The 26,300-nt window shown below is 46.9% G+C and overlaps 1 protein-coding gene and 1 long non-coding RNA gene across 6 annotated transcripts; one reads left to right on the top strand and one right to left on the bottom strand.

Annotated features, from left to right (window-relative positions):
- Positions 1-2,659: 2,659 nt before the first annotated feature.
- LOC131815287 (uncharacterized) lies at positions 2,660-11,544 on the bottom strand. 5 transcript variants are annotated; one of them, XR_009347641.1, is made up of 4 exons: positions 4,549-11,544; positions 4,151-4,284; positions 3,011-3,141; positions 2,660-2,932 (listed from the first exon to the last, which is right to left on the bottom strand). It is a non-coding gene; the product is annotated as an uncharacterized LOC131815287 (long non-coding RNA). The 5 variants fall into 5 exon arrangements; XR_009347639.1 differs by having other exon boundaries at positions 4,151-4,281; XR_009347640.1 differs by having other exon boundaries at positions 4,553-11,544.
- Positions 11,545-11,577: 33 nt separating this feature from the next.
- On the top strand, positions 11,578-22,655 carry MNDA (myeloid cell nuclear differentiation antigen). The gene is made up of 7 exons (XM_059147022.1): positions 11,578-11,766; positions 15,977-16,261; positions 17,344-17,492; positions 17,944-18,111; positions 19,099-19,521; positions 20,898-21,086; positions 22,343-22,655. The coding sequence occupies exons 2-7, from the start codon at positions 15,997-15,999 to the stop codon at positions 22,475-22,477; spliced, it is 1,329 nt and encodes a 442-aa protein (XP_059003005.1). The 5' UTR covers positions 11,578-11,766; positions 15,977-15,996; the 3' UTR covers positions 22,478-22,655.
- Positions 22,656-26,300: the final 3,645 nt, after the last annotated feature.

Raw genomic sequence — 26,300 nt, 5'->3', positions numbered from 1 at the left:
CAGCTGAGCCGAACCAGCCTTCACGAGTTACCGGCAGGAATCGAGGGACCTGGGAAAGGAACCTGACCAACGCCTGGTACAGGGAGACGTTTAGTTAATGAAAGTCCCTGTCTTCTTCCCTTTTAGAAGTGCCCCGGCTGCTGAAACCCCCCCAACATGGGGTCACTCATCCTTTTGCCCACGGGGCTTTCTACCAGCTTCGGTCCTCCTGTGTGTTCTGGTGCAGAGACTGCTTCCGCTGCCTTTAAGCACCATAACACACCCTTTTTCATTTTTTAAATAGACTTTATTTTTTATGATCTTTTTAGATTCACAACAAAACTGAGCAAAAATTACAGGGTTTCCCTCTCCCTCCTGCCCCCACACGTGCCCGGCTCCCCCTGCCCTCAACATGCAGTACCAAAGGGTCCGTTCACAACCACGGATGAGCCCACACTGACTGACGCACCGTTACCACCCAACGTCCGCAGCTGCGTGGGGCTTCGGTCTGGGGGCTGCACGTTCCATGGGTTTGCACAAAGGTGTGATGGCACGCGTCCTTTTTGGTGTCACCCTGTCTAGTTTCCCTGCCCTCGGAGCCCTGATTTCCACCGCTTTCTCCCCTACTCCCTGACAACCACTCTTGTTCCTGTGGCCACCCGTTCGCCTTTTCCAGAATGCCGCATAGTTGGAATTACTCCATTTGCGGTCTTTTCAGATTGGCTTCTCTTACTTAATAATGTGCAGTTAAGGGACCTCCATGTCTCTTCATGGCTTGAAGCTTGTTTCTCTGCAGCATTGAATAATGGTCCAAATGTCTGTGTGATGTGGGTTTGGATTAAGACAAGTGGGCTTCCTTCGTTTCTGTAGATGGTCTCAGAACATTCTCCTGCATTAGCTTTGGGAAAGCCTTCTCCTTCTAGCAGACCAGATGGTGGGTTACCACAATCCGTCGGCTGACTGCTGTCATTTACTTGACATCTCAGGGGTATGGAACTCCAGAGTGTACCCACTTTGGAAAGCACTGCAGAGCAAAGGGTCTGTCGGGCCCCCTAACTTTCCAGAAGCTCTGTGCTCTTCCAGACTTTCTGAGGCTTTAATAAGCCCATCACCCATTTGTACTGGCTAGGGCAGAAAGCACGCATACCATGAGTTTAATCACTGGGGTAATGCAGCCTAGTCCAAAGGCAGTAGTGTCCAGCCCCTTTCATAAATTTGAGTCAGGACGTATATTTATAATGAACTTCTATCTCTGTGAAGCTTCAGGTTTGCCAATTATTAAAAACTGGGTGAACGCTTAGGAACCGTTTAAACCAAAACAGTGTCCCAGAAGGCCCACCCGGATTCTAGAAGATCCCGTTGGGCACTAGCAAAAAGAGAAGCTTTTACCAAGCTCTCCTGCCATAGCTGGTCCGTGGACAGGAGCCTAGGGGAACGTAGCTAGGGGGCACACCGTTCCCATGTGATATGCTGAGCTTCATTCAAGGGCCTATAGGTTTCTAATGACCGACCTGTAAGTGAGCCGAAAAAGAAAATTCTAATGTTCAAACTCACTTCAGCCACTGGTATTTTTTTTAAGATTTTATTTATTTATTTGACAGAGATCACAAGCAGGCAGAGAGGCAGGCAGAGAGAGAGGAGGAAGCAGGCTCCCTGCTGAGCAAAGAGCCCAACGTGGGGCTCGATCCCAGGACCCTGGGAGCATGACCCAAGCTGAAGGCAGAGGCCTTAACCCCCTGAGCCGCCCAGGCGCCCGAGCCACTGATACTTTTAAGTCAAAAAAAGCAAAGAGGGATTACTTAACTTTCGTTTCTCTTGTGCAAGATTACTATTTACAGACAGGAAACTTCAGTCTCTCGGGCTGCTGAATAGAAACCTACAAGTTTGAGAGGTGGGGCCTCAAAATTGCTCCCTAAATACATACCTCTTTCCCCCTTAATGTTAGCACAGTGTGAGATGGATGTCAACGACCACCTCTTTGAGGGACTCTCACCACTGACATTTTTCCTTGTTATGTTTCAGAAAGCGTCATCTGCTCTGTCCTTCATGAGATTGTAACCTCGTAAAGTAGCCTTGGCAGAGCTTTTCTGTTTTGTTTTATTTTGTTTTCCCATTCAGACAAGACGGTGATACCTGCATATCCGAGGATCCAAGTGGAGGACGTAGCCGGGGAGGTGAGACCTGTGCGAATCTCTCTAGGAAAGCCCCAGGGTACCCAGTGGGCAACTACACCATCACCGTGGAGAACGAATTATGGGATTGTCTGGGAGGCAAAGGGATGTATCAGCCGTGTTCGGAAAAGTCAAAACTGATTCTAGTCCTTCCCTCTCTAGATGGCAAACAGACATCTTTCATTCTGCCACCCTGGGGCCTGAGCAACGGGAAATGCGTTCGGACTCGTGGAAATGTAACATTAATTGTCACACGTCTGCTGGCATAAGTGGGCATTTAGAGGAAAGCTTTGTTTTTGTCCCCTGGAGGTTGAGAAGGAAATCTGGTGACTGCTGTTGGGCCTGGCTAAAAGACAAGACAGTAGCGTGGGAAAATCATCATGAGCTAATATCCAGGAATCATGATACAACGCCGTATTGTGGGCATTAATACTAAGGGGCTAGCCCAATTTTAGAGTGCCCCTCAGGAGACAACCTCTCACCTCCACAAACACAGTTGCACCAAAATGTAGCTTCTTTACTTTTTCTCGAGTCTTTAATTTTGTTTTGAGTTTCATTCTACTACAAGGGACAGAGGCATTCTCAACCCTTTTTGGATGGTTCCTCCTTCACTGCGTCACAGACAACTTGCCCTGGTGCCAAGGGGTAAGGAAGAGAGAGTTTTAAACACATGACCCGGCTTGGGGGTACACGTTGACTTTGTGTGGCCTGGCACGTGGAGAACATTCTGTTACTATTCCATGTGTGCTTGCGAAGAGTTTACCAGCCTGGGATTCCACATCCTGTAAATTCAGATAAAGGTTCTTAAGCTTGTGACTTGTGTTGATCGAATCTAAGCCTAAATCTTCACTATTTTTTACCTTGTTCTTTCAGCAGTGGAGACGGTGAAACCACCCCTTCTGAGGGTGAGTGTGTCCATTTCTCATTGTCATTCTCTTGATTTCAGTGGTGTATTTTACAGATAGCTTGCCCATCTGTGCAAGTATATGTACTACGTGTGCACATGTGAAAATAAAGAAAAAATTACTGTATGGTTCTGTATTGAGTAAAATGATAACAAATTATATACATTTTTATTATTATATAAATACATAATTAAACTTTTGCTTTCTTGGGGATTGAATATTTCATCTATATGTAGTGAATTCCATCCGTACTGACATTTTTTTTCCCTAAAACCTTATTATAAGCTACACTACTAAACTGGCTTTCTTCAAGTTAAGCTTTGAATAATATCACTTTTTCTAAGTTTTTGTTAAGCAACTTAACGCTTTATGTGGATTTGGTCGCGGACATATAGGTGGATGTGTATTTAATCCAAATTGAAAACCCTTGTCTCTGAGCTGGGGAATTTGGTCTGTTTATGCACCTATTCTGTGAATATGTTTTAATTTGATTCTACCATCTTTGTTCATTTCAGTTTGCTTTCTTTTTCTCCCTTCTTACCAAGTTTCTTTTAACAATTTTTTATGTCTCTTCTCCTTAAAGACAAATGCCTTAAGCAAACTCTCATAGCCTCCGGCTCCTAACCTCCTGTTACTATGTGACAGACTTTCTGTTTTCTTCTCTGTGGTTCTGCCTGGGGTGTATTTTTGTAAGACTGCCGGTGCAGGCACATGTTCACTTACTTCCCTCGGGGCCCCCAGCGCTTCTTAGACTTACTCTTTTCTACTGAATAGCTGTTGCCAAAGGGTTGTCCATGTGGCTCTTTGCACTGCCCACTTGCAATTAATTAATTGCAAATTAATCCGAGATTAATTTTCATTGTGGAAAAACGCATCTCACATAAAATTCACCATCTTCACCACTGTTGAGTCTACTGCTCAGTAGTGTGGAGGGCATTGATAGGGTTGTGTGACCACTCCCAGACCTCTTTGCACCTTGCAAAACGGAAACTCTGTCCCTGACAAGCCGCAAGGTCCCCAGTCTCCCTCCCGCAGCTCCCAGCAAACACCAGAAACACTGCTTTCTGTCTCTGTGAATGGGAATGCTCTACGTACCTCATACAACCGCAATCATACAGTATTCGTCTTTTTGTGACTGTCATACTTCACTGAGCATAATGTCCTCAAAGTTTATCCAGGTTGATCAGGTGCCAGAATTTTCTTTCTTTCTTTTTTTTTTTTCCTTTCTCCTATAAATGATCACATTTATGTATTTATTTATTTTCATTCAAGTATCATAGTATATGGTGGTACAGCAGTTTCAGATGTACAAGAAAAAGGAGACTCTTAGATACAAAGAACAAAGTGGTGGTTGTCAGAGGGGAGATGGGAAGGGCGTGGGGGAGGTTGGGGGTGGGATGAGGAATGCACTGACCGTAATGAGAATTTCCTTCCTTTTTAAGGTGGAATTATTGATATTCCATTGCATCACACACCGCGCTTTATTAACCCACTCACCCGTTCACGGACACTTGCGTTGCTCCAATGTCTGGGTTCCTGCGAAGGCTGCTGGGATATCCAAGGTCTGTCGCTGTTCCTTTCGGATTCTGCTCTCACTTTGTGGCTCTGAGCCTAGCACTGGAATTCCTGGATCGCAATGATTCTATTTCTAATTTCTACGAGGCTTCATATTCTCTGCATAATGGCTGCCTTGTTCTACATGTCCAGCCACAGTGCACAAGGGTTGTTGTGACTTGTCTGAATCCTGATGGTTCTTGCTGTTTTCTGTTTGGGAGCAGCGGTCCTGGCGGGCCTGTTGTGGTAGCTCACTGTGTTGACTTTCATTTCCATAAGGACTATTCAATGAGTATCAAGTATTAGGGCCCATTTTCTCCTATGATCATTGTCCATTCGTAGAGCGTTTTTGAAAAAAAGTCTATTCAAAGTCTTTGCCCATTTTTAAACCAGGTCGGTCACCTTGTTAGGGTATGGAGTTGACCACCCTCAGTTAGACAGAGAACACTCTCGACAATGCAAGTCACACAGTGAGGTTTATTTCCAGCTCGCTGGGGTCCAAGTATCCGCCCAGCGCAGCGGGTTTCAACAAGGCCCCCGAGCACTCCAAGCCAAGGGTTGATGTAGCATTTTCAAGGCACTTCTTCACAGCTACATACATCTCTTGTGCCCCCCTTTGACAGTTTAACTTTGTTTAACCTTTTGCCACCCCAGCGTCACCCTGGCGCCCTCCTGGCGGTTAAGTGAGACTTAGGTTTAGAATAAGTGAGATTTAGGTTTAGAAGAAATTTAACTTTATTTACATTTCCTTCTGCCTCAGCCTCCTTCAGTTTTATGGTGGGGAGGGCGACCGTAGGCCTTGAGGAACTGAGCAATCTGTCTCTGGAAATTGGGCCATTCAAGAGATGGCCCTTTTTGTTGTAAATCACCGGGACATTTGCAAACCAAGGGAGACTCCAGTCTAGCAGGATTGTGACCTCTGCAAGTGAACTATTTGTTTTTCTTCAACATTTGGTCCCTGTGGTGGTATATGGTTAACTTGTTTCTTAGGTTTTAGCTACTTTCTCTTATCTCAAGTTATGGGCACCCTGTGGGCTGGTTAGGGACGCTCAGTCAAATGGCTTCCCGGTCCTCAGGGTGGCCATTCTGATGCTAACCCACTCTTACAGCGCAAGGTGCTGGCTTTGCTTTGCCAGGATGGCTGTGCTTATGTCAGGGCCAGACCCGAGGTGGGTACAGCCTTGCTTTTCTTGGCCTCCACACCTGGAGCTGGTTTCCAGGACTCGTTTTTAAGTCCCCTGGGGGAAGGGGAGCAGGGACAGTCTAGGGGTTAAACCACAAAGTTATTGTTGAACCTCAGGGGAAGCCTCTGGCTAAAATAAAAATATAAAATAGGTCCTTACAATCTGTGTTTCACTGATTAGTAGTGGTGTTTCTGCATTAATTCCTCACAGGCGGATACAGAATTCACAAACAGTTTCTGTCTTTCCAAAGGAAAAGGTTTCCTTTTCACTCTGTTGCTCTCGTAGTTTGATGCACTCAAGTTTCTCATTTTGATGGGCTCCAAGTCACCTGTCTCTTCTGTTCCCGGTACACTGTGTATACCACAGCCTATCTGAAGATCAGTGAATCCTGGGCCCTGGAGAAAGTTTTATTCAGTTTCCTCCCCCCACAAAAAATAACTCCTTTCTGCACTTATGCTCTCTGAAGGGGAGCATTTGTGTCACTGGTTTCTCTGGAAGAAGCACGATCGCTGTTTTATACAGAGAGGCCAATATTTTGGAAGATGCTTCCCCATCTCCAGCTGCAGGGAAATACTGAGTTCCATCCCCAGATCTGCCCATTCAAAGATGGGCAGTTGAACTAAACAGACATTTTTCCAAGGGAGACATATTAATAACCAACAGGTACATGACAAAATGCTCAACATCAGTCATCAGGGAATGCAAACCAAAAACTACAATGAGCTGTCCCCTCATGCCTGTTAGAATGGCCATTATCAAAGATATGAGAGATAATCATGCTGGCAAAGTTGTAGAAAAGGGAACCTTCGTGCACTGTCAGTGGAATGCAAACTGGTGTAGCCATGGTCAGAAACAGGATAGAGGTTCCTCAAAAAACTGAAAATGGAACTACTATATGACCCAGCAATCCGACTTCTGGGTATATATCCAAAGGGGACTACAGGATATCAAAGAGATATACGTCACCTCCATGTTTATTGGAGCATTATTCACAATAGGTAAAATATGGAAACAACATACGTGTCCATCAGTGGTGTATGGATAAAGAAAATGCGATGTCTATGCACAGTAGAATATTAGTCAGCCATGAAGAAGGAAATCTTGCTATCTGTGACCACATGGATGGATGGATTTAGAAAGCATTAAGCTAAGCGAAATAATTCAGACAGAGGAAGACAAATGCTGGATGATCTCACTTCTATGTAGAATCCAAAAAAAAAAAAAGAAAGAAAGAAAGCTGAACTCACTGAAAGAGTAGAGTGTAGCTTACCAGGAGCTGGGTAGGTGCAGAGAAATGAGGAGATATTGGTCAAGTCTCAAACTGGCAGGTATAAACTGAGCGGGTTCTGGGGGTGTGATACACAGCATCATGATTGCAGTCAACAACGCAGATCACATATTTGAGGGAGCAAACCTCGAATGTTCTCAGCACAAGCGAGGATGGCAATTAAGTGATATGAAGGAGGTATTAGATAAGGCTCAGGTCAATCCTTTTGCAACATGTAAGTGTATCAAATCAACACATATGCCTTAAAGGTACACAGCGTTATGTGTCTGTGACATGTCAATAAAGCTGAAAAGCAGTCGAGGCACAAGATGGCCAACAGTGCTGGGGAACATATCAGATGGCTGAAGCGGAGACAGAAACTCTTGTCATCCAGCTTGACACCCGAGAGCCTGAATCCTGGGAAGAAGGCCCAAGCACCAGAGCAGGGGCTGTTATGAAACACACCCCAAGAAAACCCAGACCAATCCCTGACATGAGTCTGAGTTTGAGTCATGACAAATAAGCAGGAGCAGGAAAACAGCGTGGGAGTTACACAAATCCACTTTAACTAAGGCTAAGCCAAGCTCTGACATGAGTCAGAGAAAGCAGGTTAGAGACAGGACAAAAAGAGAAGCTTGAGAATTATCTTGGCCAATTTATCAGAAATTTATAGCCACTCATAAAATGCATCTAATTAAAGCTTCCAATTAGAAAGCAAAACTTAATAGCATTAATACAGTATAAGATAAATCAACAATCATGGATACTTAAAAACTCTGACACAGTAACTGATAGAACAAGAAGAAAAACACCTTTCTGCTCATCAAAGTAAGACATAGGCAGGGACTTAAAGTGAGTCTCATTAAAGCTCACCTCTGAAATCTTAAGAGCATATTTCATGACCGCAACAAGACTAAATTAGAAATCAATATTACAATATCTAGAACATTTTCAACTTGCTTGAGATCATGTAGCACATTTCATAATAAGCCATTACTTAATGCCAAAGATGATCGGGGATGATAAAATCACATCCCTTAAGACGTAGGGAGCCAGGCAAAAGTAGTGCTAAGAGAAAAAACATTACTTTTCAAGTGTTTTAATTTAAAAGAAGAGAGTACTAATCTAATTGATAGAAATTGACGTCTTCCAACATTAGGGGAAAAAAGGAGCAAAGCAAATGATAAGTAGTATATAGAAGTAACAAAGCTATAAACAGAAGTCGATGCACAAATCTGATTTTGTATATTGTGAAACAGAGGTAAACAGACAAAACAAAGGAGTAAACAGCAAACAAACAGTAAAATAGACACAAAACACAACGAAAATTAATACAGCCAAGTGTTGGTTCTTACAAGATACTAATTCCTGTGCCGGATAACTTGGTAAACATGTAAATAGCTTGGTTGGCTCAGGAACAGGTTTTGTTCGGGCCCTGAAGTACCAGAGGTGGGGAGTTCCGATTGGACGGTGCTCGGCCCGATGCCCGCCACCCGCCCTCCAGTTTTCGTCTCTGAAACTCCAGCTCGCTAGACCTTCATCTGCAGCCCCAGGTCTAAGACGGAATTTAAGGACCTGCCCGTTATTTCTCGGTGCGGATGCCCTCTCCCTGCTCTAGCTCCTCCCCGTAGGAGACCTCTCTGTCAGCAACACAGACAAAGGGCATCAACCTGGTGGTGACTCTTGCCTGAGGATTTTAAGGGGTCTTCTCAGTCAGCACTTGGGAAGAGGACTTGAGATGACAGGAGGTCACGCACATTTCCCAGACATTCCCACCCCCAATATTAAGAGTTCTTCCATCTCCCAGTGGGCTGGTATCATTACAAGGAAGCCTTGCAAATTCTGGAACACTGATCTTTCACTGGGTTGAGGGCCTGATAAATCAACGTGGATTTCTAGAATGACCCAAGTCACCAACTGCTGGACCACTGACTAGGAGTCAGGGCAAAGGTGCATCTGTTTTTCACTCTTTGGTTTGCTTTTATCCTTCTAAGTGCACCGATGTGATGAGGGAGCAGAAAGCAAGCGGAGGACAGAGCACTAGCTACACCCCGCGACCACCCAGCCCCACCTTTGGATATGTGTGACATGTCCCCACCCTTGGACACGTGTGCCATTCCTCAGACACTCCCAGCTGCCCTAAAGCTCAGGGAAGGGGGGGGGGGGAACTGATTAACTAATGGAGATCACAGTCTAGCAAGACAGGAGGCTCCCTCCGTCTTCCTGATGTCTTACTCATTTACACATCAATAGGCTAAGTTTCAGAGACCCTTAACTCCATTTCCTAGAGCCCTAACATCACCCTCCCTTCCACAAGTGATGTGGGAAACTGAGGCAGAAGGAAACGTAAACAAAGTTAAATTTCTTCCTGACCTGTAGCCTGCAGACAAGGACTAGAGACGGGAGAGGATAGAATGCTTCCACTGGGAAACTCCCAACCATCCCCACGTGATTGCTTTGCTAGACGGGAAAACTGCTTTAGCTTGCCAACAGCCAGGCCTCCAGTATCCTGAGGGTCTTGAACATTTCAAAGTCCTTTTGGACGCCTCCCTTTTGTCTTACCTCCCCCAACTCCCTAGTATATAATCCACCATTCCTCACAACCCCAGCGCAGGGCTCTTTCTGCCCAGGGGTCCGGTCCCTGTGCTTTAATAAAAATCACCTTTTTGCTCCAAAGATGTCTCAAGAATCCTTTGCTGGCTGCGGCTTCCAGAGCTTTTATGAAGATTGTGAACCTACATCATAAGGATGTAGGAGTCTTGTTCTGCCTTCCCTTTGGGCCAGTAGCCTGTGTGTTTTCACTGGAGAAACAATGGACGGCATCACCCCCACGGAAGTTAGTTTCTAGTACAGGGAAAAGAAAACATCCTGAATTATGGATATTCCTGTCCTCTGCCTCCTGGCCTCTGGTTTGGGGCCCTCTGACCTCCCCAGCATCCCTCCACTCCTCATGTTAATGATGAGGGAGCAAAGGCTGGCACCTGGCACCCCCTCTCCACCTGCTGCCCTCCCCTCCTCCCCTCGGTAATACAGGTGACATTCCTCAGGCACCCCTGACGGCCCTAAAAGAAAAACAAAGAGTTAACTTGCTGAGAGCACAGTCCTGCAAGACCTGAGTCTCCCTTGGCTTACAAATGTCTTAGAGATCTACAAACAAAGAAGTTACCTTATCAATAGCACAATTTCCAGAGGCAAATAACTCAGTTCCTCAAACCCTAATGTCATCCTCCCCACCATAAACAAAACTGAAGGAGGCTGAAGTAGAAGGGAACGTAAATACAGTTAAATCTCTTCCAAACCTAAATCTCACTAACAAAGACGCTTGATAGCAGGATTGTGACAGCCCACCAGGAATCTCCCAAGGATGTGGATGTTAATGGCCGGCCAAAAGACAACAACCGTCAAGCCCGAGGCCGGTATCCCCACACCCGGTAGGGCCTCTTTAGCGTATGAAAGCTCCATTGAAGCCTCCCTTCCGCTCACCTTCCCCCAACCGCCACCCCTCACTACCCGGGGCAGCAGCTCTTCCGGCCCACTGGTCCTTCCCCGAGCTTTAATAAACCACCATTTTGCTCTCAAGAATTCTTTCTTGATCATCGGCTCCAGACCTCAGCCCACCGAACCTCACCTAGGTTCTAGAACTTCATCATTAAGAGCACCCAGTGCGCCCCGGTACGCAGAACCCAAGTCTGTCATCAAGAGTCCTGACAACACGCCAACGATATTCTGGGCACCAGCCAGACCCCCCTGATTCCGCCTGACTCACTCCTGCACATTCAAAGGTTTTCAAACCCAGACGGCAACACTCCTCCTTCGCAAACTTGGTTCCAATGAACTCAATCGGTTTTCTTCTCCCTTCACGTGCCCTGGTCTTTGGGACCCCTTTCGTTTCCCGGCCCCTTCCTCCTTGGAAGTCAGACGGTAGGTCACCAGCGCCCCGCGTGCTGACGGCTCCTCTTATCCGACGTCTCAGGATGACAACTGTCCACACGGAATCCGTTGTCAGATACAGAAAAAAACCACTGTAGACAACAGTCTTTATTGAGCCCTCAACTCTTCTAGAAGCTTCTAGCCCTGCGAAATATCAAAGCAGTTATTGCTGCGATATGAGCCGGTTAGTCACTCTTGTTTACCCACGAAAAATCCCCCACGATCTCCTCCTGCCCGGGTTGCTATGTGAGCGGAGAGGAAGTTGGGTTGGTGACTCACTCTTCCTTCACGGTCTCAGTCTCACCGAACGGGCTCTGGTGTCTTCTGACCCACACCGAAGCCTGCCTGTTAAAAAAGTTATAATGTTGCAATTCCTTTCAGATATTTGTTAAAAAAAAAAATACAATAAAACAAAATAAGTGATAATTTCCCTCAGATGAGGACGCTGTTGAGAAAGCCGCCCAGCCCCTCTGACAGGGCCACATGGGACTGAAGGCCTGGCTGGGAGGAGTCTCCGACTCCGCTGCGTTTCGTAATCTGCCTCGGGGGGGCCGAGCTCCGGGGAGGCAGCCGAGGCGGGCTCCTCTGTGACGCTCCCCGCTGCCATTGTCTCATCCCAGAAATTATTTTCTCCGCTTTCAGGAGTTTGCAGCACCCTCAAGTGCAGATTCTGAGAGCTTGGCCGATTTATCTTCTTCCTCAAGCCGAACAAATAGTGGTTGCTACATCTCTGAGGAAGATCTCGGGATCTGGAATACAGGAGAATCCTCAGTGAGGTGAGTCCGGTCAGGCTTTGTGTAGAGGACCTGTGGGTCGTCCCTCCAGCTCAGGATCACCCGAGGCCAGCGAGTGTTTGAAACTTTGGGGAGCGGGGAGGGACCGGCATCAAGTGTATTCTGCAAAGTGAAAATCTCAGAGCCTTCATCCTAATCGTCCCACTACCTGGGACAATAGGTATCTGGGCTGTTGCGGATTTTAGAATCCGTCCTGCGGGTGTTCACAGCGTGCGCTGATGTGGGGAAGCGGGCTTGGGCTTTCTTGCCTGGAGGGGGCCCAGGGAACTTGCTGGCTATGGTGGGCGCTGGGGTAGGGCACATGGGTGTGGTATGAAAAAAGTATTAGGCAATGATATGAAGCAAGAAAACACGTCTGGACACAAACTATATTCTGTGGTATTATCCCAGTTTCACAAAAGAGAAGACACACACACACACACACAGAGCACAGAACGTTTCTCAAGTTCATGGGCACGCTCACTCAAGCACATGGCGCCCTAGCCTGTGCTGTGGGTCTGCTCTTCCAGGGGTGGCGGACAGGCAGGCTCCCGGGGCTCCTCTGATGCAGAGGCAAATGGTCAAGTTTGTGGAAATGGTGGAGTTTTTTGAAAACAGGAGGTTGGAGACAAATCTGTAGCCACATTTCGGAAGATGCTTTGGTCGTTCTGTAGGGCTCAGTACACAGACATTTCATGTACATTGGAGACAAATGTAACATCTTAAATACAAGTTTCGGAATTTCCTAAGTGTTAGATCAGCTTTTTTTTTAAGCTGAGCAGTGTTGGTCAACTTCTCTAAGTATTTTCTGATTTTTTTTCTTGCTTTGTTCAGTCACTAACATATGCTAGAATCAAACTAGAATCAAGATTTTGTCCATTTCTTCCTTGTAGTTCTCTCAATTGTTAACACGTGTATATGGATATATGGTGAGAAATATGCTCTGTGACACTATTTATAATATGAATAATAGAAGCTCATAATAAAAAATGTATATTATGACTGTTGGACCAATACGCAGTTAAAACTGTTCTGTCTTTCTGAAAGGTAGAGCCTTTGTTGGGCCCTAGAACTCCGGTTCTTATTGAAATCTTCGCCGTAAGGTCTGTTGAAGGCTGTACTGACAGATTGATTGCTGTCTTGAATGTTTCCACCTACAGCTTCTAGCAGCAACTTTTTAATAAACTTTTAGTTAGTTTTTGTCCATGACACACACGTAGATTTTTTTTAAACCCGTTTAGACATGTTGCCTTTTAGTGGTCTTATCACTTGATGTGCATCAGGTGAATTGCTGCGTGTTGACTAACTTGTAACACGCATCTGTACTGTTCATCCTGTGCTTGCTGCTTCTTCGCAATACTTTAAAATTTGTATCTTCGACCTCGCCTAACAGGCCATAGCGGTGTGGGCACACATCCTGTTCCTATCTACCCCACCATGCTGATCTACTTCCTGTTTTGTTTCTCTTCGGTTGGGGCCTTATTTATTTTTAAAATATTGGAAGAGCCTACCAAGGTCTTGTTCTCTCTTTTTAGTTGGTAGCTTTTTTTTTTTTTTTTCCCCTGACCTCATGTATTTTCTTGGGGGAACACTTTCCAAAACACTGCTTGCTTGGCGTCTTCTTGTTCCAAGTCTTCTATCTATTGTGTGGGTCAGTATCACAGATTCATCTTGTTGTGTTGCATTTCAGTGCCATTGGACCCAGACACAGAATTCTGGTTTCAAAATTATTTTTTTCTTCAGTGTATGTTGGCAACACCTCTCTGAAACATCTGGGTTCACATATGTTTTGAAATTTGGAATTTGAGTGGCCTAGGAAGGGCGTCTGGGGCCCATACCACATCTCAGGGATTTTGTAGTAAGACCTGAGTCCTGGCTCTCAGCCCACAGGTGCCGCCAGTTGTAGGGCAATGCTGCGGGAAACAGGGACAAAAAGAAATGTATGTAGATACGATTAAATGTGCTTGTAGCCTGCAGCCCGTTGAGCAGGACTTGAGGCCAGCAGAAGATAACCTTCCTCCAGGAAGCTCCTAGCTGTCTGGGTTTTTGTTTTTGCTTTTGTTGTTTAAGCTCCTTGCTGTCTCAGTGGTAATGCTTTGCCAGAGGGAAAAACAACCTTAGTTAGGCTGAAGCTAAGCCTTCAGTAGCCTGTGCCTCTTCTTTAGCATATGAAAGTCCTTTTCAAACTTCCCTTATCTTTACTTCCCACAAACCCCAAGTCTGCCTTCAGTCACCCCTCAACCCCAGTGCAGCAGCAGCTCTTTCTGCCCCTGAGTCCTCCTGGCCCCAGGCTTTAATAAAACCGCCTTTTTGCACCAAAGATGTCTCAAAAATTCTTTCTTGGCCCTCGGCTGCAGGCCCCAACAATGCCGCTCAAAACCACATCAGCTGGACATGTGAGCACCTGCTTTAAGGTGGAATTTTTTAAAAAGAAAAAAAAAATCTACATAGGCTCCTGAGATCTCACATCAGATATTTTTCTAACAAATTTTGTCATCAAATCGACATGTACCCACACAACTTTTTGTCTTCACAATTTTGGGAAATTTCAAAAGTGTGGATTTAGAATTTGGGTGAAATACGATATGTAGGTACTCCATGCCAGTTTGCTGTTGAAAATGTGATTCTGAAACTTTGTAAATGATCCACTCTTTTTCTCTGGATGTCAAATATTTCTTGCTATTTTGGATATTTTTCAGTTTCCCTACATTATGTCCTGATGTGGGTTTTTCCTGTCCTTTCCTATTTGGCTCTCTGCTGGTCAGTTCCTCAAGGATGTTCATGTTATTTTAATCCCAAGAAGTATATCTCATTATTTCTTTAAATATTTTCTCCTTTTCATTTTATATTTTATTCTTTTAACAAGTAACAGCATGTGGGTGTGGACACTTCGACCTTGTACCCTGAGAGGTCCCACATGCATTTTCTATCTTCTGTTTCTGAATCCATTCTGTCTGCTTGTGGGACAGGCTTCAGTCTCATCGTACAGGTCGCTCACTCACATCCGAGTCTGTCTGTTGAGGTATGTGGTCGCATGATTATGATCTAGGAGCTAAGTCTTCTGAACTCCTAAGTCTAAGCTGTTAACAATCAGAGCCATGTGTTGAGGGAAGATATGAGAGGAAAAAATAATGACAAAAGCGGCATTTTTCACACGTAGTGATTTTCATAAGCTGAGTTAGATTCTGAGTTTAGGACACGATGTAAAAATATCCAACATAAGAATACAATTGGATTCAGGCTGAACATGTCTGCACATGCACATAACTTGGCAGAATTTGAAGATGCATTATACTAGTTTCGTGAAGACCATATATTCTCTAGATTTACTTTTCAGGAAAAAAAAGAAGAAGAAGAAACCAAGAAAAGGTAAGAAGTACATTTCATGCAGACAGCCTGACAATGAAAATGCCATGCAAATTTCTTGAGCTTAAATATGAAAAATGGAAAGGGGAGAAGTCAGGAAGACACAGTATTCAAGGCCTCCAACCCGTGCTAAAGATCAAGGAGTACTTCCCAAAGAAAATAGAGAACTACTGAAGGATTTCAAGATGGCTAGAAGTGTAGGGTATGGAGAGATAACTGAATAGACAAAGTAGCCCAAAAGGAAGAAATTCAAGCAACTCTTACGTAATTCTGGCCAATCAGGGCTGTGATTCTGCACAAGAGAGCCGGGGGCCAGGGCACAGAAAACATGGGGCACATGGCCCGAGCCTCAGGGAGAGAGGATGTGAGAAGGTATGACTAAGGGAGAGCCAGGTGCGCTGGGCAGGCACCCAGTGGGGAGTGGGGGGGCGGGGAGACGGTCACTGGGAGTGAGAGGCTGCAGAGTCAGGAGCCAGCAGGCCCACATCCAGGGGCCCACTGCAGCCCCAACAGGGGATGGCAGGAGGCAGTGGGGACTCCGACCCCCGACAGCTCACACTCCACACAGGGCATCAACTGCCTCTTTCCAGACCTCCTGCCACCACACCCACCCCCAACCCCACCCAACTCAACTATCATTACTAAAAGGAAAGAATTTCTTAGAAGTCCCGAATGTAGCAGTTCTCAACCCAGTTCCCACAGTGACACACCTGGAAATTAAGTTCCTCTTTGTCACACACACTGAAGGACAACACCTTGGCATGGGTGCCTCCCTCACACAGACACAACCGAACTTTTAAACCATCCGGATGAAGGTATAACACCGGACGGTATTTTTCTCTTTCAGGCTCAGCCGCACCCGGAGCGATGGGGAGTGACTACAAGAGGATTATTCTGCTGAAGGGACTGGAGGCCATCAACGAGTACCAGTTCAGCATCGTCAAGTCCCTGCTGGCCCGCGATCTGGGACTCACCGCCAACATGCAAGAAGAGTATAACAAGGTCAGGATTGCTGACCTGATGGAAAAGAAGTTCCCAGGACCTGCCTGCGTGGACAAGCTAATAGACCTATTCAAGGACATGCCACCACTTAAGGACATTGTTAAGCAACTCAGAAATGAGAAGATGAAAGGTAATAAGGAAGACCCCACACCGACTGCTCCCCCCGGGCCCCCTTCCCCAAACTGAGTAGAAGAGTACTTGGTTGGGGCTGGCATACCCTTTCCTAGGGCATGACTCACGGCTGGGACCACACAGGGCGCAGGGACCAACATGCTGACAGCCCTGGGTGTCCCCTTTCCTGGGATCTGCCCTGGAGGGTGTGTTGGGACAAGAATGAAAGATAGAGGGAGTGCATGAGAGCGCGAGGCTTCCCGTGCCTTGGAAATGTTAGCAAATCACAAAATAATCACTAATTTTAAAATAATTACATTCGACCAATGAATGTGCCTTTTTCTTTTTAAAGATTTTTATTTATTTGACAGAGATCACAAGTAGGCAGAGAGAGCGGGGGGGGAGCAAGCTCCCTGCCAAGCAGAGAGCTGATGTGGGGCTCGATCCCAGGACCTTGAGATCATGATCTGAGCCAAAGGCAGAGGTTTTAACCCACTGAGCCACCCAGATGCCCCTGAATGTGCCTCTTCTACTAACACTGTTTGCCACGTGATCATCTGCCCTCTGGTAACAAGGGTGCAGTGTTCTTAACATAAAACCTACTTCTCAGGGAGATGGACTACTTGCCTCTGGTAGGCAACACAGTGAAACAAAATTAAAAAAAAAAAAAAAATCCAAAGGCCGATGTCCCCATTTTGTCACCTCACCAACCTGTACCTTATGTCCTTTCATTGGTTTCTGCTATTGTAATAGATCCTTTGAAGAACAGGACCGAGCAGTGAGTGTGTGAAGACCTTGGATTTTTAAGGAAATGATGGGAGAACGGGCCTGGGAACGGGTGGGCTGGAGGCACCTGGGAAGCCGGAGGATGGGGAGGACGTGCTCAGCGCATGGGGAGCGAGTTCGGAGTTCGGAAGCCACCACAGAGCAGGACACAGTCCCGGGCCTGCGGTGGGGCCGTCGGTCCCCCAGGGCCAGGCTGGCTCCGGCAGGGCAGGCGCACACTCCAGGGTACCTAGATCCCAAGCGGGAGCTGAGAGGACTTGGCTTTGAAACTGCCCCCGCTCCCGGTTCAGCGCGTCCTCCTTGTTTTTGTGTCAGTCGCAAAGAAAACGAAAACAGAAGAAACTCCCAAGAAGAAGAAGCAGCAGCAGGGCGGAGCGGGCGCCGAGCCAGCCGCCGCCGCCACCACCACCACGAGCAGCAGCGCTCTGATGGGCGGGACCCAGGAGGCGACCGCCGCGGCCCAGGTAAGCGGGAGGAGGACCAGGGGCCTCTGGGCCCAGGCGGGGGCTCTGCCACAGGACTCCCCAGTTTCCTAGCAGCGCCGATTTGCCCAGTGGAGGCCTTGTGGGCCACGTGCTTAGTGCCTCGTGCCCGGCCAAGGGAGGCACATAAATGTGATGGCGTCGCCTCGTCTGTGCAGATGTTCTGGAGTCTGGAGCTCTCCCCATCCCGACTCGGGGGCGGCCCCAGGAGCGACCCGTCTGCATCCGTGAGCATCGCCCTCCCGGGCTGTCCGCTCTGCCCGCCCTCACCCGCCCTCACCTGTGGCCTGTCACTCTAGGTGACAGCCGGGGACGCCTGGTGTTTCTCCGGACACCACGCTCCCTGTGAGAAGAATCTGCAGCAAAGTAACGAACTGTGTTGTGCTTCTTTTAATCCTGAAAACCGCTAACAGGAGCATTAAACTACTTTCAGAAAAGAAAAACTGCCGCCAGAGGGACGGCCGCGAGCAAAAAGAATAAGGTGGCCCCGCCGCAGACTGGGCCGGCCTGCGGTCTGGGGGGCAGCATGTCCGCAGCAGCCGCCTGGCTTCCACCGCCCCCGGCCCCCGCGGCCGCTCCGGTCTTCCCCGCGCTTCCCCAGGTACCGCTCCCCGCTTCTCCTTGCCAAGTCTTCCCGCACCCGGGAGCCGCCGCCGCGGCCGCCGCAGGCATCCCAGCTCGCTTGGGCCAAGGGGCTCCCCGTGCTGTGGGTGGGTGGGTCACAGGAGGAGAAGCCACAGCCGCAGAAAGGATGGTGGCAGTCGCCGCGGGGCCTACCCCGGGCCAGACCAGTCTAAGTACGTCGCGGCTGTGGGGGTGAATGGTTGGGCTCCGTGTGCCACGAACCCAAGACCCAGCCTAGCCCGCCGTACTCACGGCCAGACAGGTGGTTTCCTCTTCATGACCTGATTCGCCGGCTCCTCATGCAGACCAGGACACAGGGAGCAAGGGGTCTAGAGGGGAACACGGCTGTCTTCCTGTTGTCACCCAGGACTGCTGTGGACTCATGGTTCCAGCCCATATCCCCCCCGGAGCCATGGAGAATGGGGACCTGGGAGCCCCTAACAGCCCTGTTTCTCGAGCGGGGATGACATGAGCTGGACCCTCAGCAGGGCCCCAGATACACCGAGAACCTGGAATCTCCATGGCTTCTGTGGACGTCAGTTCCCCCCTCCAGGGCTGTCCCTGTTGTCTGTTCTTCACACTTTGTTTTCTTGAGTCGTTGAACACTAAATGGGTGGGGGATAGATTTGAATAAAATACTTGAATCTTCCTTCTGGGCGAGGCTCTGGTCGTCCCCGATTCCATGAGGATCAGGCTTTCATTCAGAAAGATTCTGTCGAAATGCGGGTGTTCGGGCTCCTGGGCTGCTGTCTGCTACCTCGTACATCTGTTAGAGAAGCCACCGGCTTGTCAGCTTTTCCTTTCTGTCAGGCAGTTCCCTTCTAGCTTGGCTCCAGCTCCAAATACCTTTGAGGGTCGCTGCGGTCCCCCGGCTACCATGAAGGCTTTGCATGTGAGAAAGTGACCTGCTTGGAATTCCCTGCCCAGACATATAAGTCTGTTTCCCTGTTTCTCTCCAACACAGAGCCAGACGGTGAAGGCCCCACATCAGGCTGCTCCTAGAGGACGTGTCCTTCAGCAGGGCCCCCTGACGGTCCTGGTACTGAAGGCAATGGAGCCATTTGAATACGAGTCCCCGGAAGAGGGCAAAACCAGAATGTTTCATGCTACGGTGGCCACTCCCACTCAGTTTTTCCATGTGAAGGTTTTGAACAGCAGCCTGAAGGAGAAATTCACAAAAGAGAATATCATTACTATATTAGATTACTACGAGTGCAGAGGAATCCTGGAGATCAACAAAACCTCATCCGTGTACCAAGCGGACCCTTCCCAGTTGATCGTGGTCCCAAACAGCATCATCAAAAGAGCAAGTGAAACCCCCAAGATCGATAATCTTTATAAGCAAGCATCAGGAACATTTGTGTATGGATTATTTCTGCTGCATGAGGTAAATCCCTTAAAATGTTTTTTTTCCTCTCCATCCGTACCTGAAATTGAGTGTTTTCACTGGCCAGGTTCTGCCCATGGACCCGGGGATGGAGCCTGGCTCCGGCCTGTGACCCGACTGCAGATAGGAGGTCGAGTGTGCCCCATGACAGGAAACAGGACGAGGAGCCTGCTCGTCTGCTAACCGAGATACCTTCATGCAAATTCTTTGAAAAGGAGTCCCTAGAAACCTTGTCATTTTACCAGTAGTAATTATTTTAACCCTCCATGAGCAAGGACAGCACAGGGTATAAATCATAATTATATCGCTGAGCTCCTCCATGACTGTATAAATCTTTTTTTTTTTCTTTTTCTTTTTACTTTGAATAACAGACTGCCCTAACCAAGATTTATCGCACACATTCAGAGCGATAAATATTATTGGCTTCTATTCTCCTGAACGGGGATACTTTCAACATGTAGGCAGATAATATAATCATTCAAGGCTGTGCCCCCTAGCCTGTTTATTATAATACATTATTTATAAAGAGTTGAAGACGAAGCGTTCATATTGCATGATATTTGGAAGACGTGGCAGTCTAATTCCATTATTTCCCCAAAAGGCGGAGGGATGGCTGGAGAGTTTTACTGCTATGGCATGTCCATGAGGACTAGTTGATGTGATGCATTCAGTAATCCCCAAACTGTTCCGAACTCCCCTGGTATCCCAGAGGATCTCATACGATCTTACATGCTTCATGATCCTAAATGCCTCTCTTCCGAGATGGCCCCTTAGTTTACTCCCATTCCTGTCTTACACTGTCTTTAAGAGACCAGAGAAATGCATTTAGAGAATTGAGAAGTTATAACTTAAGAAAGTGAGAAGCCATAGACCGTGAACTGTAGGATCCTGGTCAGTGGAGATAAGATTTGGAGAAGAGTGGGTACAGGAAGAAGGTTCAAAAAGAGAGTGAGGTACTGGAAACTTACTTGTTATATCAGTTTCTTATAACCGACTGAACGAATAGTCATGGTCGTGTCGGTTCCTTTCTGCCTAAGGACAGGAGCTAAAGGAGCCCGCCAGAGTTCAGCTCCTCTGATTCCAGTTACCTTAAGCAATCAACGCTTCCCTTGTGGTGAAGCAGCAGAAAATAGGAAGAAACCTCATTGTTCTAGAATTGCAGAAAGAAAATAGCTAGAATGAGAAAGGGGAAGAACAGACAAAAGCAGGATAATCAAAGGCAAGTTCCCCCGAGAAGCCCTTGCCGCAGCGGTGTGTGCGTCGCGTCTGTGATTGCTTCCTCAGGTCCAGCATTTCCTGAGCCACCAGGTGCCGCCTCGTCCACGTGGAAATCACTGCAATGACCTCAGACTCTGAACACTGCGTTTCTGTTACAGAAAAAAGTGAATCGGAAGACGACAGTGTACGAGATCCAGGATAACACAGGAACGATGGAGGTCGTGGGGACCGAGAGGTGGCACGACATCAAGTGTGAGAGAGGAGACAAGCTTCGACTCTTCTGCTTCCAGCTGAAGATGATGGATCAGAAGCTGAAACTCACGTGTGGGACTCACAGCTTCATCCAGGTGGGATCGGGACAGAGGAATGTTAGTTTGCCAAAAGAGGCAAATAATTTTGTTCAGGTTTTGAGGGCGCCAGGTTCCTGTTTTCAGACACGTAGGGTCCAGCAGGTGGGGGGGAGAACACAGCCATACCTTGCATTCATTTTAAGTGGAGGATTTTTAAAAGGCTGCGAGGAAATGACATTCACATAGAGTTCAAAAAGATAGGACGCTTAAGCTAAACAAGGAAATATTTGAAGACGTTAGGAAGGCAGGGAGGCAACTTCTCATAATAGTTGAGAGCAGAGCTTTGAACAGGATGGACGTGATTAGCGTCCTGGCTTCAGGAGTCACCACTTGCCCGACGCTGGAGAAGGAGCTTGGGGTCCTCTGCAAGGGTCACAGTTTCTGCGTCATAGGGTTGATGTAAGACCGTACATGGTTAGGGGAGACCATACACATCTGACTGCCCTACACAAAAATGGAAATCCGTCTGCACCAGGTAGTTTTCCCCAGCAAAGTAGGCACTGGAAAGAGTTCTAGGCAAAGGCCATGATGGACGCATATCCTCCAAACTGAGAGACAACACAGTTTCCGTACAACAGAAATGCCATGCATGATGTGGAGACAGTGGCAAGATGAGGCCAGGGGGGGAGAACGGGTCAGGAAGCAGATGGGGTCTTTCTTTTTTGAGAAATAAACGGAAATGGAACATTCATTGTGAAAGTAAGTAACCACTTGAAAAATTTCATGCAGAAGAATGCCTGATGACTTTGACATTGTAGCACAAAGTACTCTAGTAATTCTCTGGAGAGATGCATTAGGGAGAGGCCGGGTTTGGCGGCAGGGACAGCAAGCAGCAGCAGCACTTGCCAGTTTAAGGATAATTCTTAAAGTCATGGGTGCGACTTATTGCACAAGAGAAATAATACTATGATAAGTGTATATTCATATGAATAAGTATATATTCATATGAATAAGAAACCACCTGGCTGAGGGCTCACTGTGTGCTGGGAACTGAGACAGTGACGAAGACACAGCCGTACTAACCGTTTCATTGATAGAGACCCTGACAGATGTCATTATCATTGAAAGGAAGACAACAGCCCTCCTTGGTACAGTGCAGGACTCAGGAGAGAGAGAGAAGGAGCCTCCAAGGGGATGGGGGATGGACGGAGCCATTGACAGAGCCGGAGACCCAGTGCCTGTGGGAGGAAGAGCTGCACACCTTTGCAGCAGCCCCTAGGGTCTCACCACGTCTTTCTCCTCTCTCCTCTAAGGTCGTCAAGGCTAAGAAAAGCAAGAAGGATCCAGTCAATTTTGGTGTAAAGGTGGAATTTGATATGATGAACTCGCCTCTGGATCAGTTCATGGGTTTTAACAGTGGTCTGGTCAAGACTGAGGATTTCTATTAAAGAGAGATGCAGCAGGAGTAGCCCAGCACATTAAGGGCTTTTTATATCTGCGTTGTAGATTATATTTCTTTATTTTCATAAAATTTACTTATATTTTTCTGTATTTTCTAAGAATATTACATTTCGTATCTAACACAGTTATAGTGTAAAAAAAAATAAAACTTCCTTTTACAACGGGCATCGTCTGCCGAAGTCTCTCTAAACCAGCAGTGAGCTGTGTGACGGTGGTGGGTCTGTGTGCTGTGAGCCACTGGGGGTAGCGGGGTGGCTCCGGACCTCACCAACATGGGGTCTGCGTGCAGACGGTGGCTTCCAGAGGGCAAGGCCCTCACTGGGGTCACCTCAGGTGGCGCAGGTTGGTCCCACAGCCTATCTGAAGATCAGTGAATCCTGGGCCCTGGAGAAAAGTTTAGTCTGTTTCCTCCCCCCACAAAAAATAACTCCTTTCTGCACTTATGCTCTCTGAAGGGGAGCATCTGTGTCGCTGGTTTCTCTGGAAGAAGCATGATCGCTGTTTTACACAGAGAGGCCAATATTTTCAAGACGCTTCCCCCTCTCCAGCCGCGGTGACGTGCCGGGTCCCCCCCCCCCCCCGATCTGGGGACACACCACGCTATCTCCCTTCAGTGGTGGTTTCTTAATTCTCACATTTTAGGTGTGTGGATTCCAGACCATGTGACCCAAGGAGGGACATGAAAAGAACAAAAAGTTATAAAATAGTGACAGGCATCTACTCGAAGTGCCGGCACATATCACCTAAAGAAATTAAATTCCTAAAATCCATATATAATAAGTACGCAGTTGACTCGGGTTCAGGGGATTGCCGAGAAGCCTACCCCCCAGAAGCAACAGCGTGACTCTATCCTGGGATGGGGTGAGAGAAAGCAGACTCAGGTAAGTACCCCAGAGGCCCCGGGGGGGCGGGGCTTACCTGGGAGGGGTTCCTGACCGCAGCCAGGGAGCAGGTGTCCGAGCCGAGCCTGGGAGCCACGCCGGCCACTCGGTAAACATCACTTTGCGTGGCACCTACACAGCTGGCATCCGGAGAGACGAGAGCTCCGCATAGGGGGCCTCACTGACTGGCTGAGCCCTGGTTGCCCTCACTGGGGCTGGGATCAGGGGAGGCCCAGCAGCTGCTGTGGGGTTGAGCCCAGAGCAGAAGGATGACACAGTGCTGGCTGGTGAGTGTTACCCCAGTAAGACTTATCTTTCCAATCTGGGCAACCAACTGACCAGACAAGGAGGCTGCACATTAGGGGTAAGCAGCAGAGTGGACAGCTCCAGACCCATCCTGCCAAGACTGAAACCAAGCCTCAACCTGACTGAATAGGTCTTTCCACTGGACCCTTTCTGAGGTCCTTAATGTTCCTCTCTACTCTACTTTTTTTTTTTTAAAGATCTGTATGTTTTGGAGAGAAAACGGGTGTGGGGGAGCAGTGCAGAGAGGCAGGTGGAGATGGAGAGAGAATCTCGAGCAGACCCCTCACTGACTTTGGAGCCTTATTCAGGGCTCAATATCATGACCCTGAGATCATAACCTGAGCTCAAATCAAGGGTCAGACGCTTAACGCACTGAGCTACCAGATAGCCCTATTCCTCTCTACTCTTACGACTGGCCCAGTGCATCCTCATAAGGAATACTAAAGTCTGTGATAAAGAATCATGAAAACCCACAGATTTTTGTAGGACTCATGCCAATCGCCCTTGATTTCTGCTGACTTATCCACACTCTAGTAAAGTAAAACATTTTGCAAATACTACTTCGTCTTCTCTTCCATGTCATGAGCCTGAATTAACACAATCCATTTCTTCCTTCAGATGACTGCAATCTCTGTGATTAGCTGTCATGTGGGGACCCTATTTCCAGTTGTGACCTGATCCCTGTAGCCCAGATAACAGCTTACTACAATACCCACTCCCAGTGGGTTCCGTTCACTTGACTTCTTGGCTTACAGTTCACCAAAGTGCATTCCTTATCCCTGACAGAGAAGTAAAGTGTTTATCAGAGCCTCCGCCCTCTCACAAGCTCAGTGCTCTTTGGGAATATGAAAGCTTTATTGTTGTGGTCATATGAAGCTCATTACTCACTTGTGTTTTCTGTGTGTAATTGAGAAAAGCAAGGCTAATAATAAAATTCAATCACTGAAGTAATGGATCCTAGGCATAGTCAAGAAGGCATCCACTGAAAAAGACATTTATAAATATTCCAGGAGGGTTCACATGTTCTTGGTGCTGTGCCTCTGTTAGTTTCCAGGAATGCCAGCTGTTAATAATTAGGAGAATGTGTCACACATTACTGAAACCTCAAGGAGTTCAGAGCAGACCTTCCTCTACCCAGGAGGTGCCATCAAGGGAGGACGATGATACATGCTTCTCCCAAGACCTCCTCCTGCCACAGCCACTCTGAGAACAAGGAAGGAGAGACAAGCAATTGGGTGACTCACCTTCCCATTTGGGTCTAATATAAGGGACTTGATTTCCACTGACTCATATTAAGGTTCCTGGATGAGAAAGGTCTAATGGTGTAACTCTTCAGCTATGAATATGTTTCAAGACAAAAGAGGGTATTTATGCTATCATTTCATTCATTTTGAATAAGATACTTTCAGGAAGGAAATTGGGGTTTTCCTAATAATATCTAAAACTGTGAACATTGGTGGATGCAGTCTCCAAATCACCTCCTAAAAGATCAAAACTAAAAGACCAAAACTCTTTTTCTGGGAGAAAACAATCTCACAGCACTCTATGACAGAGCCAGCACTAGCCAACTTTTAAATCAGTCCAACTAGTATGATTTTCCATTGTAATTTTTCAAAATACTTCATTCTCTCAGGATTTCACAAGATTTTAACATTCTGCACTTCAGTTTCCAGAGGTTTTCACTAATTTATCTTTCTACTCTTAAAAGCAAATAGCGATTTCTGCCATTTCTAAAGACTATCTCAAGGTCTAGACACCTATACAAAGCTCCGTGTGGTAAGACCATTAGGGATTTCGTAGAGAAAGAGCCAGGTTAAAGATCACATGTACAAAAGGGCATTTTCTCTTAAATAAGATATTTTCTTCTTGTTCTTCCTTTGCTCCATTTTTGTTAAAACAAAGATAAACTCGAAATGGATAAAAGACCTCAATGTGAGACAGGAATCCATCAGAATCCTAGAGGAGAACATAGGCAGTAACCTCTTTGATATCAGCCACAGCAACTTCTTTCAAGATATGTCTCCAAAAGCAAAGGAAACAAAAGTGAAAATGGACTTCTGTGACTTTATCAAGATCAAAAGCTTCTGCACAGCACAGGAAACAGTCACCAAAACAAGGAGGCAACCCACGGAATGGGAGAAGATATTTGCAAATGACAGTACAGACAAAAGGTTGATATCCAGGATCTATAAAGAACTCCTCAAACTCAACACACACAAAACAGACAATCATATCAAAAAATGGGCAGAAGATATGAACAGACACTTCTCCAATGAAGACCTACAAATGGCTAACAGACACATGAAAAAATGTTCATCATCACTAGCCATCAGGGAGATTCAAATTCAAACCACATTGAGATACTACCTTATACCAGTTAGAATGACCAAAATTAGCAAGACAGGAAACAACATGTGTTGGAGGGGATGTGGAGAAAGGGGAACCTACTTACACTGTTGGTGGGAATGCAAGCTGATACAGCCACTTTGGAAAACAGTGTGGAGATTCCTCAAGAAATTAAAAATAGAGCTTCCCTATGACCCTGCAATTGCACACCTGGGTATTTACCCCAAAGATATAGATGTAGTGAAAAGAAGGGCCATCTGTACTCCAATATTTATAG

The sequence above is a fragment of the Mustela lutreola genome, chromosome 14 (genome assembly GCF_030435805.1).
Source record: "Mustela lutreola isolate mMusLut2 chromosome 14, mMusLut2.pri, whole genome shotgun sequence".
NCBI lineage: Eukaryota > Metazoa > Chordata > Mammalia > Carnivora > Mustelidae > Mustela > Mustela lutreola.
The sequence above is the reverse complement of the archived record's forward strand: the minus strand, read 5'-3'. Positions and strand labels throughout refer to the sequence as shown.

Excerpts from the sequence above, each read along its gene's own strand:
- MNDA (XM_059147022.1), top strand. The coding sequence starts at position 15,997 with ATGGGGAGTGACTACAAGAGGATTATTCTGCTGAAGGGACTGGAGGCC. Across the intron at positions 16,262-17,343 it reads CAGAAATGAGAAGATGAAAG|TCGCAAAGAAAACGAAAACA; the intron begins GTAATAAGGAAG and ends TTTTTGTGTCAG. Across the intron at positions 19,522-20,897 it reads GATTATTTCTGCTGCATGAG|AAAAAAGTGAATCGGAAGAC; the intron begins GTAAATCCCTTA and ends TTTCTGTTACAG.